The 22,043-nt window shown below is 43.7% G+C and overlaps 3 protein-coding genes across 3 annotated transcripts in view; 1 reads left to right on the forward strand and 2 right to left on the reverse strand.

Annotated features, from left to right (window-relative positions):
• The window catches only part of LOC306920344 (actin, alpha skeletal muscle A), a 210,110-nt gene that overhangs the window by 102,917 nt on the left and 85,150 nt on the right, over nt 1-22,043 (reverse strand). The window lies entirely within an intron of this gene.
• LOC306919842 (extracellular calcium-sensing receptor-like) lies at nt 1,781-11,400 on the forward strand (the record flags this gene model as incomplete). Its single annotated transcript, XM_079496392.1, has 9 exons — nt 1,781-1,885; nt 2,351-2,481; nt 2,946-3,219; nt 6,693-6,962; nt 7,800-8,003; nt 8,649-8,825; nt 9,974-10,201; nt 10,284-10,407; nt 10,487-11,400. 9 exons carry the CDS (start codon nt 1,781-1,783, stop codon nt 11,398-11,400), a joined length of 2,427 nt encoding a protein of 808 aa, XP_079352518.1.
• LOC306920347 (limbic system-associated membrane protein-like) overlaps nt 17,198-22,043 on the reverse strand; it is a 197,945-nt gene continuing 193,099 nt past the window's right edge. The window contains exons 7-8 of the mRNA XM_079497067.1: nt 20,008-20,156; nt 17,198-19,004 (exon numbers count right to left, since the gene is read on the reverse strand). Coding sequence (XP_079353193.1) covers nt 18,907-19,004; nt 20,008-20,156 — 247 coding nt within the window. The 3' untranslated portion in view covers nt 17,198-18,906. The remainder of the gene's footprint in view (nt 19,005-20,007; nt 20,157-22,043) is intronic.

Here is a 22,043-nt window from a genome sequence, read left to right on the forward strand (position 1 = left end):
GGCAGTGTCATCAGAGAACTTCTGGTCTGGTGGTGACATACGCAGAGGTCAGAGGCGTAGGCGTAGAGGATGAAGGGGAAGGCTTCACTCACACATAGGCCTCACTCACACCTTCACATCTAGCATACAACATTGTTGGATGCTAGATGTAAACAAAGGGTAAGTGTCATGGCCGCCCCAATGCATTTCCAATGGAAGTCACATGGTTTGACACAACATTTTTGTTGTATGAGGGGGAGAGGGGCAGTCGAAACACAGCCGAAAGCCGTACAAAATAAATGTTGTGTCAAACCATGTGACTTACATTGGAAATGCATTGGGGCGGCCATGACACTTACCCTTTGTTTACATCTAGCATGCAACAATGTTGTATGCTAGATGTGAAGGTGTGAGTGAAGCCTTAGGCCTGACTCACACGTGCACAACAGATTGATGTATAGCTGATGCATGAGACTTATTGACTGATGCAAGCTCACAATGCATTTCCAATGGGAGTCACATGGTTTGACACAACATTTGTGTTGTATGAAGGGGTGGGGGGCAGTCGAAACACACCCGAAAGCCGTACAACACAAATGTTGTGTCAAACCATGTGACTTCCATTGGAAATGCATTGCGAGCTTGCATCAGTAAACAAGTATCATGCATCTAGCATCCAACAATGTTGTATGCTAGATGCGAAGGTGTGAGACTCACACCTTTGTGAGTCGCCCCTAGGCCTGACTCACACCTTTCGATCTAGCATACAACATTGATGCATGCTAGATGTAAAGAAAGGGTTTGTTTACATCTTGCCCCAATGCATTTCCAATGGAAGTCACATGGTTTGACACAACATTTGTGTTGTATGGCTTTCGGCTGTGTTTCGACTGCCCCCCACCCCCTCATACAACACAAATGTTGTGTCAAACCATGTGACTTCCATTGGAAATGCATTGGGCATCCAACATCTAGCATCCAACAATGTTGTATGCTAGATGTGAAGGTGTGAGTGAGGCCCTATACATCTAGCATACAACAATGTTGCATGGTAGATGTAAGCAAGTTGTAAGTGTCATGGCCGCCCAATACATTTCCAATGGAAGTCACATGGTTTGATACAACATTTTTGCCTACAAGCTGATGTATGTATGTTGTATGTGTTTCGACTGCCCCCCTCCCCCTCATACAACACGTCTCTTCAAACCACGTGACTCCCATTGGAAATGAATTGCGAGCTTGCAACAGTCAACAAGTCTCATGCATCAGCTATACAACATTCTGTTGTGACAGTGTGAGTGAAGCCGAAGGGTGACAGCATGGTACTCACTAACACCACCACAAATACACTGTACAACATCAACACAACTACATACAATGGAAATAACATCAGCACAACTACTCAATCCCAAAACAACATGACCAAACACAACATCAATACAACATCAACACTTGCACTGACCTGATCTGGTTATGAAGTGTTTGAGACCTTGACAACAACAAAGAGGGGAAATATGTCAGGCTGCCATTTGCTGATAACAGTTGGGCCTGTAACATCATACTCCCTACCAAACTGGCCAGCAAGATGGCAGACCTACTAGTGTGGGACTGGGTATACTGGACTTTGGGGGTTTATGCTAAGACAAATGGTCCTCGTTCGGGGTAGGGAAGCCGGGCGATGACCGCTTTGCATGTAATCCTACGGGCTCGGCTGGCAGATCCAAAAATCTAGGACCATACATGGACATCCTGTCAGGGACTAGGACCATACATGGACATCCTGTGAGGACTAGGACCATACATGGACATCCTGTCAGGGACTAGGACCATACATGGACAGCTGTTCTGCGGCTGGACGCACCACCGGGAGCTCTCGTCTCTGGCAGAGACGAGAGCACCTGCTGTGGTAATTGTTCTGCAGAGACTCTCTGCAGAACAATTACCACAGCAGGTGCTTGTGCAGGGCAAAAATAAATGATGAAGGAAAAACAAACATACTAGCAACAAACTATTTGTGATGACATGAGGTAATTTCTTTCTTTCTTTTAGATGCCCTGGTGAGATTTTCTAATTGACACATACCGGTATATAAAAATATACTGGTAATTATTAAAGTGTTGCTAATGTATGTTAAGCCCTGCCTCAACTTGTGTCTCAGATGACAGATTACGTAATGCCATGAGGTGGCACAGGGGTTGACACTGCACTGTGTATAAAACGTAACAACTGGACAGTGGATTTAGAGAAGGGTGTTAGACAGAGGAGGACAGTCATGAGGGCTTCTCTAGACATGCACCTGTTTTCATACTTGATATTGTTCTCTTCCTTCTCTCCTTTCTCTTCTTCATCATCCTCTTTTTGTGAGTTACAGGCACCGTTTAAACTCAACAGAATGTACAAGCCTGGGGACTTGGTTCTAGGTGGCCTGTTTGAGATCCACCTCTCCTCTGTCTTCCCTGACCTGTTTTTCACCTCCGAGCAACAGGACCCCATTTGCTATGGGTGAGCACCACAGATACAAGCAAGCAAGGGCGCTTGTTTTGATGTACTAGAGGTACCATAGGATGTGTTGATGTTGCATGTGTTCTACAAACAAGCATGTTTTCTATCAAGAGTGTGACTGCGGACCAGGCCTCTTCACAGAGCACAACAACTTATTATTATTATTATTATTATTATTATTGCTACTGCTTGTATGCCTGTATCTCCCTCTCTGTCTCTCCTTCTCGTTCTCTTCCTCTCCCCCGACACGGTCGAGGCAGACGGCTGCCCACCCTAGAGTCTGGGTCTGCTTGATGTTTCTTCCAGTTAAGGGTTTTTTTTTTGTTACTGTCGCAAAATTGCTTGCTCAGGGTGGGAGCTCTGTTGGGTCTCTGCTCTACATGTAAATGAAGTGTCTTGAGACAACTAAATATGGAATGTTACAGTGGCATTTTGTGTGTTAGTTTCAACATTGACGCATTCAGGATGGCCCAGACCATGGCTTTTGCCGTCACAGAGATCAACAGAAAGCCCAGCCTGCTGCCCCATGTCACACTGGGGTATAGTTTCTATGATACCTGTGCCGTGCTGGGAGTTGGATTCCGTGCAGCGCTGTCATTGGTCAGCGGGAGAGAGGAGCAGATTCATGTGGATGAGAGCTGCGTTGGCTCTCCTCCAGTGCTCGGAGTTGTGGGTGACGGTTCCTCAGCTCATAACATCGCCATATCCAGTGTATTAGGTTTGTACAGAGTGCCCCAGGTGAGTTTGAAGTGAACCCCCTTTTTGAGTGAACTCTAGCACCTCCTACACCTACCTGATTGATTGATTGATTGAAATATTTATTAACAGTTTGCAGAATTACAGTACATTTCAAGCACAAACTCAATACAAAGGCTGTTAACTGTGAGTGGACGACCCAATTAAGCATTACACTTGTTTCCAATAGGGTCCACCATGTTCAATTCATCAAAAACATTTAGAGACGTACAAATAGACACTTCTATATAGACAAAGAACAGAACAGGAATTCATCATAATGGAGGTAAAAAGGGAAAAGAAACATATACAGTGAGGGAAAATAAGGGGTGGGCGGTGGGGGGGATTCACGTTCAGCTCCGTTCATTTGTTTGTTTTCTTTGGAGGAGCTGCGTTGGGTCCCCAAGTCGGCTCCGTGGCCGTACCTTGAGTTGGCTGTGTGGCCGTGACCGTCTCTTGTGTTGTCCTTGCGTTGGGTCCCCAAGTCGGCTCCGTGGCCGTACCTTGAGTTGGCTGTGTGGCCGTGACCGTCTCTTGTGTTGTCCTTGCGTTGGGTCTCCAAGTCGGCTCAGTGGCCATACCTTGAGTTGACTGTGTGGCCGCGACCGTCTCTTGTGTTGTCCTTGCGTCCGTGTTTGAGGGATTCCGATTTTACAGGGGCCAGTTTTGAATTGCAGCCATCCGTAGGTGCCCTTTGAGAGCGGTTTTGAAGGAGTCAAGGGATTCGCATGTCTTAATGACTGTTGGTAGGGCGTTCCACATTTTGGTGGCATAGGAGCGAAAATAATTTAGTCCCTTGTTTGTGCCGAATCTGGGTTGTACATGGTTCGTTGCACTCCCTCTGGTGTTGTGGGTGTGGACTTCGTTAACATTAAGGAAGTATCTAGACAGGTACATGGGTATCTTGGTGGTGTATCGAATCTTGTGCAGGACCAGACCCATTGCAAGATGCTGTACTCTGTCGTCGACCCTAAGCCATTCCAGCCTGTCGAAGTGGGCAGGGGTGAGGTGGGTTCGGGGGGCGAGGTCAAGTAGGAGCCTGACCAGTTTGTTTTGGGAAGTCTGGAGCCTAGTTTTAAGGGCCTTTGAGGTGCTGTGGTACCAGGAGGTGCATGCATAGTCAAAGAAACCTTGTACAAGGGCTCCTGTTAAGGTCTTCAAGGTGTTTTTGTTGACCAGTGAGGTGATCCTGTAGAGGAATCTTGTTCTTTGGTTGACCTTTTTGATTACGTTGGTGGCCATTTTATCACCGGAAAGATTAGCCTCCAGGATGGAACCTATAGGTAATTTCATCTTTACGTGTGATAACATTGTCACCCACTCTAACCAAGAAGCCATTTGCCTTGCTGAGATTACTATTAGAGCCAAAGAGAATGGATTCAGTTTTTCCCAGGTGTAAAGATAGTTTGTTATCAGCGAGCCAGGTGCACAGGGCTGGACTGGGACGAAAATTCGTCATGGTCATTTTCGCACGAATTTGGCCCAGACCGGCCCACCACAACCAGCGCGCAGATAGCAGAAACTCTACTGCCCACTCCGTCGAGGCACACACAAACAAACAAGCCCTAATACCACCATTTTACAGAATGATACAAACCAACAGACAACTACACAACCCTTTGTTGCTCTCACAAGAATGCTGGCAAAAGGATTCAAGATAGAAGAGGGTTTATGTGTCACTCACTTTGCCCACCTGGTTACCGTCCACAAACTTAGTCTTAAACAAACATTAAATTCCCATTGATAATGAATGGATGAATTTTACGTTGCTCAGTGTCTGAGCAAATAGGCATAGTGTCTTTTTTACGTCATGATGATGTCGATGATAAGAGCGCCCCTCACTTCACACGGGTGCGATTTTTACCAAAGCAATTGGTGGTGATGTGATTTGGTTGTTTATCAAATACAATGATTTACAATGTATATAGTATTTTGAAATACGTAGAACATATTTACTTGCAAGCAGAGCATGTGAGCAGCAGAGGCATATGAGGCAGGTTTTCATAAGGTCAGAGCACAATGCATCTACCACCATGTGACTCCCATTGGAAATGCAATCTGTTGTGAATCTGTTGTGAAGGTGTGAGTCAGGCCTTAGGCTGACTCACATCTGCACAACAGATTGTTGTATAGCTGATGCATGAAACTTGTTTACTGATGCAAGCTCGCAATGCATTTCCAATAGGAGTCACATGGTTTGACACAACATTTTTGTTGTATGAGGGGGAGGGGGGCAGTCGAAACACAGCCGAAAGCCGTATCAAATACAATGATTTACAATGTATATAGTATTTTGAAATACGTAGAACATATTTACTTGCAGGCAGAGCATGTGAGCAGAAGAGGCAAATGAGGCAGGTTTTCATAAGGTCAGAGCACAATGCATCTATGTATTAGTAAGCTAATACATTGCAACATCAACATGTTTGCACATGCTCGTACAACACATGTCCCTGGTTCTGCACAGATTTGTACCACTCAGGATCAGATTGTTTATTCATGTGTTTTAATCACTAGTCAATCAAAAACAATTTCATACTGAACTGAGAGAGAGAGAGCGAGAGAGAGAGACTGATTTGACCTGCTTTCAATCACTGACATGCAGGCTATTCAGTTGTTATGTTTTCAGCAAGGGCGCTGGCTGCAAAACCTTGTTTTATTATTACAAGGTAATAAATAGGCTTTTTTGACTGTAGGCAAAGCCTCCACCAGAATAATCACACATGTTACGCCATTCATCCAATGTGCTTAAGGGTGCAGTCAGTAGGGTGTGGATTGATTGATTGATTGATTGATTGATTGATTGATTGATTGATTGATTGATTGATTGATTGATTGATTGATTGATGGATGGATTGATGGATGGAGGAGCTTGAGCCTTGTCAGTCCTTGCTCCGCTCCGCTCACATGGTTTGTTTGCAGGGAAAATGTGACCAAAAAATAACAGCTATTTTTTTGTCTTTTTCAGATAAGCTACTATGCCATGTGCTCCTGTCTGAGTGACCGGAATCAACACCCTTCCTTCTTCAGGACAGTCATAAGTAACACCATCCAGGTGAACCTCTGAGTAGTAGTGTTCCACACACTTGACCAATACCCCCCTCTAGTGAGTGTAATGCATATTGCATATCACCTCTCATTTTGATTGTGTGTACTACTGCTGGAGATCTACTCTGTTGACTGCACTATCCATAAAGTCTTGAACCATTTGAGTCTGGGTTTGGTACGCACTATGAACCAAATGGTACGTTGTTTAGATGGTTTCTAATCAATTATGTCTCAGATGAAAAGAGAGGGAGGCTCCTCTGAGGCTCACAAGAGGAAATTCTAATCTTTGGCATTTCTACTTTGTTGCCATAAACTAAAAAGTAGACAGACAGACATTGATATACCACAGGGAACGTTCGGTTGAAAAAAGGCCTAGCATTTGAATAATGTAGTTTAAGCACTTATACCTCCATTCTTTATGCAATCAGGTGCGAGCTATGCTCCAGATTCTGAGACAGTTCGATTGGACCTGGGCAGGACTGCTGTACAGTGATGATGCGTATGGCCACGACGCAGCCCAGATCTTCCAGTCTGAGCTGGCCCAGTCCGGTTGGGGTTGCCTGGCGTACGTGGAGGTTCTGCCCTGGGACAGTGACCCGGCGGAACTGCAGAGGATTGTCTCCGTAATGAAGACATCCACAGCTCGCGTGGTCGTTGTCATTGAATATGGCATCCGTACGGTTAAACTCCTGGACGAGGTTGGGGTTCTGATCTATGCTAATTTAGCAGTGGCGTAGAGTAACTATGAGTACATTTACTTAAGTACAATTTTGAGGTATTTGTACTTTGCTTGAGTATTTCCAACTTACTTTGGACTAGTACTTACTTTTACTCCACTACATTGATTTGAAAACTTTAGTTACTTTGTAGATGTTTATTAGTAGCCTATTACAAAACGTACAGTAACCACTTCAGTGCTATATTTCTGCCATTTGAAAATAGCCATTCTACAACCTCACAATTTGTTGCATTGCGACGCATTGTGAACTTGTAGATCTGCTATTTTTAGACGATTTCTAGACATTTTAAAACTTGAAATGGGATTCTGCATAATACTTTTACTTGTGATACTTTAAGTACATTTCGATGGCAATACTTTTAATTCCGGACTTCTAACAGTGTAGATACTTTTACTTAGGTAAAACATTTGAGTACTTTTTCCACCACTGAAATTTAGGAACTCATATTTACTTTATTATCAATGTTGAAGATTTGATTGTACTGTGGAGCTAGCTATCAAATGTAGTAGACGGATCATGAGTTGTTTTGTGTTGTATTGTTGTGTTGGATGAATGTTGTATGTAATAATATGGAAGAAATGTTGTAATGATGACATGTTTAAGACCCCAGGAAGAATAGCTGCTGTGACTCACAGTAAGCTAATGGGGATCTAATAAATAAATCAAATAAGGAATCTGAAATGAGTTCTATTGGAGCCACATAATAGGTTGATATTTAATTGAGAGCATTTTGTTTTAAAGCAATTATTAGTAGTAGTATAAGTATTATTGTTATTGATCACAATCAACACACAGGTGGTAGAGCAGAAGGTGACGGGTCTGCAGTGGATCGCTGATGTGAGCTTCATAGAACAGTCCAACCTCCAGACTCCTGGCTTCATGCCCTACCTGAGCACCCTGGGTATTGCAGTCCGTCGTGGAGAGATACCAGGCCTCAGGGACTTTCTGTTGAAAGTACATCCTGACAATGACCTTGACAACAGCCATGAAAACATCATGGTGAGTATTTTGTTCACTTTCAATGTACAAGGTCATCTTTATCATTACATCTTTTGTGCAGGTATATAAGAGTAAAGAGAAAATAGTTTGGCTCCTTTGCAAAAGTCACGGTTTGGTTCCATACGATATTTTGGGGTCATGGTTCGATATACTTTTTAGTTTATGGCAACAAAGTAGAAATGCCAAAGATTAGAATTTCCTCTTGTGAGCCTCAGAGGAGCCTCCCTCTCTTTTCATCTGAGACATAATTGATTAGAAACCATCTAAACAACGTACCATTTGGTTCATAGTGCGTACCAAACCCAGACTCAAATGGTTCAACACTTTATGGATAGTGTTGCATTGTCTGTCTGTCTGTCTGTCTGTCTGTCTGTCTGTCTGTCTGTCTGTCTGTCTGTCTGTCTGTCTGTCTGTCACGTTACTGTGGCGCCACCTTTCTTCGGCAGACACCGCTGGGGTAACCATGATCTTTGATGATCCTGTTCGTCATAAGTCTTGGTTGGAGTGAAGGTCACATCCGCTGATGCGTTTGGATGTCTGCGAGATCAATTTAGCATTTAAGCTGTGATTTCATTCTGATAATCTGTTTTCAAATAATTCACAAGGTATTATATTTATGTTTAATTCCTCTATGTGTTTCTTCAGGTGAAGCAGTTTTGGGAGAACACATTCCAGTGTAAATTTGCACCCCTTCCACCAGAGTGGGTGATTGCTGGTGGAAGGGTGTGTACTGGACACGAGGACCTAGGAACAGCAGAAAGTACCCTGTTGGATGTGTCCAACCTCAGGCCAGAGTATAACGTGTACAAGGCTGTGTATGCTGTGGCCCATGCCCTCCATGACATGTTGCAGTGTGTGCCAGGAACAGGGCCTTTCATTGGACACAGCTGCGGCAGTTTGCAGACAATACAGCCATGGCAGGTGTTATATTAATAAACACTTTACTAGATGTAAATGGCATGTGTTATATTAATAAACAGTTTACTAGATGTAAATGGCATGTGTAGGAATGTAGGAATGTCTTAGTGGTTGGAAGGCAGTACAGAGGCATTGTATAGAGTTGAACCAAAGGTGCATTCAACAAAACACCAAAAATTCACAGGAAAGGAAGTGGTATATTCAAACTCTAAGCCTAAAACATACATAACATACAATACAAGATATATCATACAACAGTCTTAAGAACTACAACAATGAGTTTTTATCCCTGGCTATACTAGCCTACAACATAAATATCAATAGCAAAAGCACATCACACTTTGACATCCTGACTTTGGTCCAGCCCAATCTACTGACACACATACCAGGTATTGTTATAAGCATTCAATCAGACTCAGCAATAATACCTCACAATTAATATAACTTCAACATCACACACACACACTGCACTTAATATTGCTCACAATTAAAGTGCTGAAGCACTGAGAAAACTGTTTAAAAAAAAGCAAAAGTTTCGGTCCTAAGACCTTCGATAGCACTGACGAAGGTCTTAGGACCGAAACGTTTGCTTTTTAATTGCACTTTGAGCACAGAGCACTTTATGAGCATGATAAAATAAAAGAAAAAAACATTTTCTTAAGTCTCAGTCTAAGGAGTTTTACTTATATTTTGTATACGGTGAGCGAGTCTTTTTCTGTCAAAGTTTCACAATAAATTAAAGTGCTAATGTGCTGTGCAGAAAATATAAAGTGTCAATGATGTGCAAATGTCATTCAATAAATAAGGTTATTATGTGCAAACATAAGTAACAGAGGACCTCACTCTGTAAAGACTGCCTATTAATACTAACTGTATGTGATGTATGATACGTGCGTGCATACGTGTGGGTGGGGAGGGGAATATGTATTCTGTGCTGGGACATAAGGTTGGGACAAAATATAAATTGTGTTCATAAACAGTCCATGTCACTGTTCCTATTGTGTATCTTGTACACTGTAGTTTATTTTTTCCTTCCTCATGGCCATTTTCAGCTAGTGTATTACCTGGAAAAGATCAACTTCACCACATCATTTGGTGATCAAGTATTATTTGACAAGAACAGCGATGCTTTACCAATCTGTGATGTCATGAACTGGGTGTGGCTCCCTGATGGAAGCACAAAGGTTCACAATGTAGGCGTGTTCAAGACGTCAGCCTCTGCAGGTGAAGAACTCATCCTTGATGAAGACAGAATCTTCTGGAACTTTGAAACCAAAAAGGTCACTTGGCTTTCTAAAATAATGTGGATGTGCATGTAATTTATTTTAGACCAAACATGATCATTGCTACTGTTCTCTGCAGCCTCCTCGGTCCGTGTGCAGTGAGAGCTGTTCTCCTGGAACCCGTGTGGCCAGAAGGAAAGGAGAACCTGTCTGCTGCTTTGACTGCATTGCTTGTTCTGAGGGAGAGATCAGCAATGAGACTGGTAGGTTTAAATGATGTAGCTATGAACAGTAGGTTATCGTTAGGGTGATACTGCACTTGTCTGTCCCTTTAACCCGTAGACTCTACAGAGTGCACCAGTTGTCCAGAGGACTTCTGGTCCAATCTCCAGCGTGACCACTGTGTCCCTAAGGTCGTGGAGTTCCTCTCCTACCATGAGGCCCTGGGTATCTCCTTGACAACCACCTCATTATTAGGCACACTTATGTGTGCCATTGTCCTGGGAGTCTTCATCTATCATCGAGACACGCCCATGGTACGCGCCAACAACTCAGAACTCAGCTTCCAACTTTTGATGTCACTCAAACTATGTTTCTTGTGCTCACTTCTGTTCATTGGCCGTCCCAGACTCTGGACTTGTCAGCTGAGGCATGCAGCATTTGGGATCAGCTTTGTGCTGTGTGTCTCGTGTATCCTGGTAAAGACTATGGTGGTGTTGGCTGTATTCAAAGCCTCCAAGCCTGGGGGTGCAGACATTATGAAGTTTTTCGGTGCTATTCAGCAGAGAGGAACAGTTCTCGCTCTTACTTCTGTTCAGGTAGCAATCTGCATAGCCTGGCTTGTGTCTGCCTCGCCAACTCCTCATAAAAACGTTCAATACCACAGTGATAAGATAGTTTATGAGTGTGATGTGGGATCAACAGTTGGTTTTGCAGTGTTACTGGGTTATATTGGTTTACTAGCACTCCTCAGCTTCGTCCTAGCATTCATGGCAAGGAATCTTCCAGATAACTTCAATGAGGCCAAGTTCATCACTTTCAGCATGTTGATCTTCTGTGCCGTGTGGATAGCATTCATCCCAGCATATATCAGCTCTCCAGGCAAATATGCAGATGTAGTCGAGGTCTTTGCTATTTTAGCATCCAGTTTTGGCCTTTTGGTGCCACTGTTTGGACCAAAGTGTTATTTAATGCTTTTGAAACCTGAGAGAAACACTAAGAAGTCCATCATGGGTCGCGGTGCCACCAAGACGTAGAACCAGAAATTCAACGATAACATGTGTATTTTATTACAATATGATTCATGAATATGGATATATTTAATTGCTTATCACCAAAAAATAGATGCCGTTTTCTACCAGATGAAACTAAATCCAGTCAGAGACTTTCTATCGTAAAGAAAGATGGTGAAAAGTTGAGTTCCCTTAAACACATTTTGATAATTTTAGACTATATAGCCTACACAATAAATAATTGCACAAGGTATGTGTAAGAGGCAAACTGTGTTTAGGTTTAAAATTGTCATATGTACTCTTTAGCTATTGTCTAAATGTGCTTTGGGTGATATTGCCATGGTCAAGAAAACACTATTCTCTGTATGAAGGTTTCATAACAATAGACTAGCAAGACTAGCACTAGGAGTAGTGTGGATGCTATGTACTGTAGCACTTCACTGATAGGAGTAGTGTGGATGCTATGTACTGTAGCACTTCACTGCTAGGAGTAGTGTGGATGCTATGTACTGTAGCACTTCACTGCTAGGAGTAGTGTGGATGCTATGTACTGTAGCACTTCACTGCTAGGAGTCGTGTGGATGCTATGTACTGTAGCACTTCACTGCTAGGAGTAGTGTGGATGCTATGTACTGTAGCACTTCACTGCTAGGAGTAGTGTGGATGCTATGTACTGTAGCACTTCACTGCTAGGAGTAGTGTGGATGCTATGTACTGTAGCACTTCACTGCTAGGAGTAGTGTGGATGCTATGTACTGTAGCACTTCACTGCTAGGAGTCGTGTGGATGCTATGTACTGTAGCACTTCACTGCTAGGAGTGTGTGGATTTTAGTACTGTAGAACTTCACTGCTAGGAGTAGTGTGGATGCTATGTACTGTAGCACTTCACGGTTATACCTACTGATGTAGGTATAGCCTCAATTTTTAAAAACAATATAAACAGCAGAACAAAAATAATACAAATAATGAGTAGGCCTATGTGTATTGTGTTTTTGTTCACCAACATTGATCATGCATACTGCATTTTACGATTTGTATAGTGATGTTTTTGCCTCGACTTCACTGGACCCCAAGAAGAATAGTCTCCACTAATGACTAATGGGGATCCTTAATAAACTATTAACTTAAAAAATAACACTACCAACCAATGTGAACTTGTCGGCCATCCATGTGGATTTTTCGAAAGCACGTTATCAACTGCGGGCCCAACTCTTAAGTTCTCTGGTTGCTAAACCCTCCCATACCCTTTGCTTCTCACTATAGTAGGTTATTCAGTGCAAGAATGTCACTTGTGCAAAGACCATTTACTCTATGATGCATAGTTGCATACTGTAGGTATCAACACGCTCATGGACACTCCTTTTGAGTGTGACTTGACACCGATAAGTAGTCATAGCTTCTCACGTAAAAAACAACAACAAAAATAAACGTATTTTCTGAGTACCACAGACGAAAAACAGTCTAAGTCCAAATTTCATTCTGACCCCTCCACGAAAAGGCCTCGTTGTCCTGACCCTATGATTTATACATTATGGATAAATAGTGTGGACTTAGACTTAGTTTTTCGTCTGTGGCATTTTTATCGATCACCCACCACATGAAGCCTTGAATTCACGGAGATGTCTCCTACCGGATACACTGCTTCATACACTTAGTAAGACTCCCATCATGAATGATGTCTCCTACCGGATACACTGCTTCATACACTTAGTAAGACTCCCATCATGAATGATGTCTCCTACCGGATACACTGCTTCATACACTTAGTAAGACTCCCATCATGAATGATGTCTCCTACCGGATACACTGCTTCATACACTTAGTAAGACTCCCATCATGAATGACGTCTCCTACCGGATACACTGCTTCATACACTTAGTAAGACTCCCATCATGAATGATGTCTCCTACCGGATACACTGCTTCATACACTTAGTAAGACTCCCATCATGAATGATGTCTCCTACCGGATACACTGCTTCATACACTTAGTAAGACTCCCATCATGAATGATGTCTCCTACCGGATACACTGCTTCATACACTTAGTAAGACTCCCATCATGAATGATGTCTCCTACCGGATACACTGCTTCATACACTTAGTAAGACTCCCATCATGAATGATGTCTCCTACCGGATACACTGCTTCATACACTTAGTAAGACTCCCATCATGAACGAAGTCTCCTACCGGATACACTGCTTCATACACTTAGTAAGACTCCCATCATGAATGATGTCTCCTACCGGATACACTGCTTCATACACTTAGTAAGACTCCCATCATGAATGATGTCTCCTACCGGATACACTGCTTCATACACTTAGTAAGACTCCCATCATGAATGATGTCTCCTACCGGATACACTGCTTCATACACTTAGTAAGACTCCCATCATGAATGATGTCTCCTACCGGATACACTGCTTCATACACTTAGTAAGACTCCCATCATGAATGATGTCTCCTACCGGATACACTGCTTCATACACTTAGTAAGACTCCCATCATGAATGATGTCTCCTACCGGATACACTGCTTCATACACTTAGTAAGACTCCCATCATTAATTTTAGACAAGCCAGAATAAAGAGGAGTGATTTTATTTAAAATTACAGTATGTTGAAAATTACAAATAGGTCTTAATGTGGATGCACATTTACATTTGGAATATGGTATTGGCAGGATCTGCAGGTAGGGCTCGAGGCGCTATAATATAGCAACAACTAAACAGATGGGTGTAGTTGTGCACTTTTTATTTATGTGTTATTTAATTATGTGGTTTTTTTTTGTGTTTTATAATCCCGTAAAGGATACCGTAAGGGATTATGATAATAATCCCGTAAGTAAGGGATTACAAAATAAGGGGCCGGGTCTTCGTGACAAAGACACAAAAGTAAAAATGCATTCATTCATTTATTCATTCAGACACACGCACAGACACACCACTCTTATTTTTCAAACATGTTAACCAACCACTTGAGCCCTTTTATATACATCCGACTGATAGTGGAAATACAAATAACAGATGCAGAAGATCAACGTGTCTCACTGTGATGTGTTGTGAGCTCGTACATTTGTGCAACATTTTTGTAGGTAAGGCCCCCTGTGATCTTTGTGGGAAGGGGGGGGGGGGGACCACAGGTTGGGGAACACAGCCCTACAGCAGCAGCAGAAAACAAGAACAATGATTGTGGATATGTATTTGATGGCAATACCTTTCCTTTGTTTTATCTGTGTTAACTTCAGTGTTTGACAGTAAGTAGGCCAAAACATAAAAAATATATTTAAAATAAATAAAATAAAAAATGTATTTCATAGTATTATTGATCCAAGTATACCATCTAAGTTACAAATAGCATATTTGTAACAGTAGGAGGTTGTCACAAGCAAAATATAAAGATCTACGAGCTATCAACACATGCAGTTTAGATCTGTATTTTTTTAACCTGCAAAATCAAGACGCAACGTGTTTGTGCAGGTCATGACAAAAACGTGGTCAAACATTTATTTATTTATTTGTTAGTTTTAAAGGAGTAATAATGAATTAGTAACTTATTACTGTTCCTGAGTAGCTTGCCCAACACTGCTTAGCTTTAGATTCATACATAATGTTCTATTGATATTTGGCAGATGTTTTGCTTGTTTGCTCAGTAATGTATTGTGTATTGTATTGGCATCTGGTTAGGATGCCTCTCGGGCGCCTCCCTAGGGAGGTCCTCGACGCACGTCCCACTGGGAGGAGACCCCGGGGCAGACCAAGGCGCAGTTGGAGGAAACACATCGACTCACTGGCCTTGGAGCGTCTCGGAATCCCCCAGGAGGAAGTCACTAATGTTGCTCTGGAGAGGGAAGTCTGGAGCACTCTGGTGGAGCTGTTGCCCCCGCGACCCGACTACAGATAAGCGGTTGAAGAAGGATGGATGGATGGTATTGTATTGGTTAAACTCCCTAACACAGCCATTCTCAACCTGTGGTCCGGGGCCGACCGGTGGACAGTGATGGTAAAGCCCACAACTAATTGGCTAAACACAAGATTGTAATTGATTGTAATGATATAAGATTAACATTATAAACAATTAATGCAAAACAAAAGTGTATTTTTGATCCAAGCCACAACACAATGTATTGATTGATCACTGAAATAAACATGTTCTAAGAGTAGCTCCCAGGATTACACTTTAGGCAATTGGCACCAGGCAATTTCAACCATTTAGATTGCTTCCTCGAAACGACCAGTCCCGTATAATCAAATGATTCACCGCCGATGACAGAGATCTCCGTCACGTGGTCTTTTCAGTGGTTTATGAGAGATCGTGCTCTTCGCCAGCATATGAATGGTTCTAGGTTGCTAAGCAACAGACACAACCGGTTAATGAACCGGAAGTGAAGAGTTTGCCTGACATCCGCATCAACACATTTACAAACTGCATTTATTCTTTTCCCAGATTGCGTTTTTGGTCAAAACAATCTTTATTCAACAGGCCATAACTAAACCGATGATCGCGGGTTACAAAATGTATTTTACAGCTTCACTTTACACAGTATTGGTTTACATCTGGTTCACGTCGTGGGTCATGTGGGCCTTCAAAATAAGGGTCTTCACTGAAAAACACTGGCAGTGGCGGAATAATTAATGGCAGTGAATGTGTTTTAACATGGTGTGGTGGGCGGAGCCATGGCTGGACTACACATAGTTAATGTGTTTTAACATGGTGTGGTGGGCGGAGGCATGGCTGGACTACACATAGTTAGTGTGTTTTAACATGGTGTGGTGGGCGGAACCATGGCTGGACTACACATAGTCAATGTGTTTTAACATGGTGTGGTGGGCGGAGCCATGGCTGGACTACACATAGTTAATGTGTTTTAACATGGTGTGGTGGGCGGAGCCATGGCTGGACTACACATAGTTAGTGTGTTTTAACATGGTGTGGTGGGCGGAGCCATGGCTGGACTACACATAGTTAATGTGTTTTAACATGGTGTGGTGGGCGGAGCCATGGCTGGACTACACATAGTTAATGTGTTTTAACATGGTGTGGTGGGCGGAGCCATGACTGGACTACACATAGTTAGTGTGTTTTAACATGGTGTGGTGGGAGGAGCCATGGCTGGACTACACATAGTCAATGTGTTTTAACATGGTGTGGTGGGCGGAGCCATGGCTGGACTACACATAGTTAGTGTGTTTTAACATGGTGTGGTGGGCGGAGCCATGGCTGGACTACACATAGTCAATGTGTTTTATCATGGTGTGGTGGGCGGAGCCATGGCTGGACTACACATAGTTAATGTGTTTTAACATGGTGTGGTGGGCGGAGCCATGGCTGGACTACACATAGTTAGTGTGTTTTAACATGGTGTGGTGGGCGGAGCCATGGCTGGACTACACATAGTTAATGTGTTTTAACATGGTGTGGTGGGCGGAGCCATGGCTGGACTACACATAGTTAATGTGTTTTAACATGGTGTGGTGGGCGGAGCCATGACTGGACTACACATAGTTAGTGTGTTTTAACATGGTGTGGTGGGAGGAGCCATGGCTGGACTACACATAGTTAATGTGTTTTAACATGGTGTGGTGGGCGGAGGCATGGCTGGACTACACATAGTTAGTGTGTTTTAACATGGTGTGGTGGGCGGAACCATGGCTGGACTACACATAGTTAGTGTGTTTTAACATGGTGTGGTGGGCGGAGCCATGGCTGGACTACACATAGTTAATGTGTTTTAACATGGTGTGGTGGGCGGAGCCATGGCTGGACTACACATAGTCAATGTGTTTTAACATGGTGTGGTGGGCGGAGCCATGGCTGGACTACACATAGTTCATGTGTTTTAACATGGTGTGGTGGGCGGAGCCATGGCTGGACTACACATAGTCAATGTGTTTTAACATGGTGTGGTGGGCGGAGCCATGGCTGGACTACACATAGTTAATGTGTTTTAACATGGTGTGGTGGGCGGAGCCATGGCTGGACTACACATGCTTTTGAGATTTTCAAGTGGTCCTCGATCCCAAAAGGTTGCGAATCGTGGTTCCTAATAATGTCTTCAGCTCTTCAAGATACAGGATGATTATATGAGAGTTTGTTTTTTAAGATTTGTTTTGGGGCTTGTATGCCTTTTTTTCTAGGACAGCAGAGTGAGAGGAAATGGGGAGAGAGATGGGGAGTGACGCACAGCAAAGGTTGTCTGGATCGGGACTTGAACCTGCGACATGCCTAGGTGCCCAAACCGCTATGCCAGCAGTCCGGTCCATTTTAGAGTTCCTCCTGTCACTAGACAAGGCACAACAAAACCATTCAAACCCTGAACCCCAAAATACAAGATTTAGCACAAACAGAGTAACACGTACACATTAAGAATAATAAAACAAGTCCTTAAAAATGAGCGTTTTTGTTCTTTGTCCTTTCATTTCATTTCATTATTATCATCAGTCTTTTTATTTTTTCCTACTAAAATGTATGGTAGTAAATAGTCCATATTATCAACATGTAAGTGCTGTATAAGGACGTTAGGTTTCATCTAGCCTCGGAGACCGCAGGAGACCGTAGGAGACCGTAGGAGACCGTAGGAGACCGCAGGAGACCGTAGGAGACCGTAGGAGACCGCAAGAGACCGTAGGAGACCGCAGGAGACCGTAGGAGACCGCAAGAGACCGTAGGAGACCGTAGGAGACCGCAGGAGACCGCAGGAGACTGTAGGAGACCGTAGGAGACCGTAGGCGCTTTGTTTTCAAAAAAAGAAAAAGCCTGGGGAAGATCCCCTGGAAATGTGGCATGAGGGCGCTGACGCTTCTCTCTCTCTCTCTCTCGCACGCACGCACGCACGCACGCACGCACGCACGCACGCACGCACGCACACGCGCGCGCACACACACACACACACACACACACACACACACACACACACACACACACACACACACACACACACACACACACACACACACACACACACACACACACACCTCTCTTCTCTCTGTCTCTCTTGGTCTCTCGCTCTATGTCTTCATTACAACATCACAACACGTGTTTCATTCACGGAGATGTAAACAGATTTGTAAAGCGTCAACGTAATTTCCTTGAGCGGTACTTCCGCCCAAATCCCGCAAAAATGATACCGTCTACAGCGTAGGTCTTGCCCAGCGTGGGTTTCATCTAACCTCTCAAGCCAGACAGCTATTCAACAATCTTCTAATACATTGTCTATGCCACGGATGGAACCTGTCATCTGTTTGTCATTGCCATTCATGAAAATATATTGAAGTGTCTTTTAAATATATATTTTTTAATTTCCATTTCTGCTAAGCAGCAAACTTTTATCCGTTGACTAATTTGATTTACAATAGAACAAATGTGTGTGGCTGGGGGGGCAGCGGGGGCTGCACTGGGGGGCAGCGGGGGCTTGGGTGAGCTGTATTTCATCTGCATCTTCAGCAATTCCATTAGTCCAGGGAAGGTACGGTTGGTGGTGGTGGTGGGAGCGGGCATCAGGGACGGAGGGCCGCGGAGGAGGTCAGTATTAACACTTGAGGGAAAGGCAGGCGATGCAGATGAACAGGAGCCACAGTGAGTGAGACACACAAGCTGAGCCATTGATGTCTCGACCTGTTCCTGGTCCTAGAGAGAGAGAGAGAGAGAGATATCTTGACTCTTTTCCCAGAGACAGATTTACACCTTTTTACACTACAGATTTTGGAATGGAACACCTTTGTCTCTTTTATTAATTCTAGTCTTAATTAAGTCTGTTAGTGGAGTAACTTACTATAGAGGAAGAGACTGCCATTCTGGACGCCCAGTCTGTTAGTGGAGTAACTTACTATAGAGGAAGAGACTGGCATTCTGGACGCCCAGTCTGTTAGTGGAGTAACTTACTATAGAGGAAGAGACTGGCATTCTGGACGCCCAGTCTGTTAGTGGAGTAACTTACTATAGAGGAAGAGACTGGCATTCTGGACACCCAGTCTGTTAGTGGAGTAACTTACTATAGAGGAAGAGACTGGCATTCTGGACGCCCAGTCTGTTAGTGGAGTAACTTACTATAGAGGAAGAGACTGGCATTCTGGACGCCCAGTCTGTTAGTGGAGTAACTTACTATAGAGGAAGAGACTGGCATTCTGGACGCCCAGTCTGTTAGTGGAGTAACTTACTATAGAGGAAGAGACTGGCATTCTGGATGCCCAGTCTGTTAGTGGAGTAACTTACTATAGAGGAAGAGACTGGCATTCTGGACACCCAGTCTGTTAGTGGAGTAACTTACTATAGAGGAAGAGACTGGCATTCTGGACACCCAGTCTGTTAGTGGAGTAACCATAGAGTATTAAAAGGATAGAGACTGATCTGGCGCGAAGCTCCGCCCCCTCCGCTATTCATGTCAGTGGAAGTTGCTCAGTGGTGTTTTGAAGCACCCGGAAGGACCGTCTCAAAACGTCTACTTCCGCATTGGACCACCACATTTTGGTGGTCCAATGCGAAAGTGCAACCGAGCGCTCAATGTTAAAGCCCAGCTGCACGGGGTTTCCCGGTCATGAATCCACGGGTCCGCCTGTAGTCCCTCCTCTTACCACTAGGGCCCAGTGCTTCAACGTTGGAGTGCCTCACTGGCCCCTTGGGAGTAACTTACTATAGAGGAAGAGACTGCCATTCTGGACGCCCAGTCTGTTAGTGGCCACGCAGGTGTAGTTCCCATAATCCTCCTGGGTGACGTTGGCGATGGTCAGGACGGAGGAGGTACCGAGTGTCTGGATGTTGACGACCTGACTGTTGGATATTCTGAACAGGAGAGAGAACCGCAAAGAAAAACAGGTCAAGGAGATGCAAACATCAAAGATATCTACTTGTTTTACGTCACATCTGGGAAAGGTGATGATCTGTATGTGAGGAAGGGCGAGTCAGAGTTTATGCTGACACACTGCCTGAAAAGGAGAATTAGCATAAAAAGGAAAATGTATAGCATAATCGTGGCACACAGGAAGTTGGCCGAGAGATAAAGGGGCAAGGGCCTGAGTACAGCGGAACAGAAAGACTGTAAATGTACGACGTGCAGAGGAAGAGAGTGTATAGCCTACCTATTTGCGGTGGAAGGGAGAGTGTGTACGTAATGTATGTGCATGCATGTTTTTGTAAGGGAGGATAACTGTGCTGGTTTGCCGTCAGCATCCCTGGATGATAAGGTTAGGAGCAGACTATCTATTATGTGTCTCTTCATGGGAAGTGAGTGTACTATTAAACAGGACTATCAGCCCATAGAGCCAGCTGACAGACCCATATAGCATTGGGATGGTGGGACCCTATATGTATGCATACAGGTCTCAGAGCACAAGACTATTTTTACGATAAGGCATTGTAGAGGAATGCAAAGCTGGGTGCCCCGTACAGGTCAGCAGAGATACAGATTCACTGTTTTAAGCAAAAGTTTGGAGCTGGAGTCTCCTGTGTGCCAAGAACAGACCCAGAGCGTCCAAACATCCCCCCACAGATGGATAATCAGCGAGCTGGATCTCTCATCTCTGGTGCATATGAGAAGTATTTACACTTTTCAAATACAATTGGGTTCACTTCTTTGAAACTTCTCTCTACTCACTTTTTACCTTTTTGTTTATGACTTCTTGGAAAAGAGATATTTTGCCAAGCAGCCGCTTGAGTCTATGCTCAGTATGGCTTGTGGCTGCATTGGCTATATTGGATTATGGTGATATTGTAGACATGAATTAATGCCCCAGAATCACATCTTCATATACTGTATGTGAGATGGAGGATGACTGAGTTAAGCAGTCACACCTGGCCTGAGTCAAACTAGAACTGGACTCAGAGCTGGGTGTGGCTGCGCACCTGTTGTGCATCATGGACTTGATCAAGGCACAACAGGATGAATCAGTCATCTCCACAAACACTCGGGAGAGAGCGTCTGTCCGGACAGTGAAGAGCTATCGCCTCTCCTGTGTAAAATGTCATATGTTATTCCTTGCACTGAGAGGAATAAACCGGTCTACTTAAGAAAGATGTCCTTCCTTGCCCTGGGTAGTGACTAGTCGGCCACACTGTACATTAGACACATCATGCTACATTATGATTTGTAACAAACAATTCGTCCCTCACACTTTAAAAAGGCAGTCACATTATTAGTTTGTATACAAAGATGTCCTGGGGCAGTCACCAACATGCATTACGTATGGACATTACAACATAAGATCACAACATTGTGTCTCATATCATGGTCCCACTGTGAGAACTGAATTAGGGTTACTCCAACAAATAGTGGAGTGCAGAATCTTAGGTCTTTATCATTATTATTATTATTACCCTTATTGCTTTTTCCTTTTTGCTTTTTGTTGTTGTTCTTTTTTTGCTTTTTCCTTTGCTGCTGCATTTTGTTTTGTTTTCTTTTGTTTTATAATAATACTTCACACGTCATCCTCAAAGCTCACAGGCAGAGGGCAGCATTGACCTATTGAACTGTTTTGACGGTTGGCCTCCTCTTTGAGAGGCATTACTTAACCTCCAGCCCTGGTTTGAAATATTTGATCTCCGTTGAATGGAGGCCAAATGGAGTGTAGCGCAGAGGAGCATGCACTAGCAGCGACCAGCAAAGGCGGGAGGAAGGGGGAAGGAGCATCAGTCAGATATATTTTACAACATGAGATCACAACATTGTATCTC

This window comes from Electrona antarctica (genome assembly GCF_951216825.1).
Source record: "Electrona antarctica genome assembly, chromosome: 3".
In the NCBI taxonomy this organism is placed as follows: domain Eukaryota; kingdom Metazoa; phylum Chordata; class Actinopteri; order Myctophiformes; family Myctophidae; genus Electrona; species Electrona antarctica.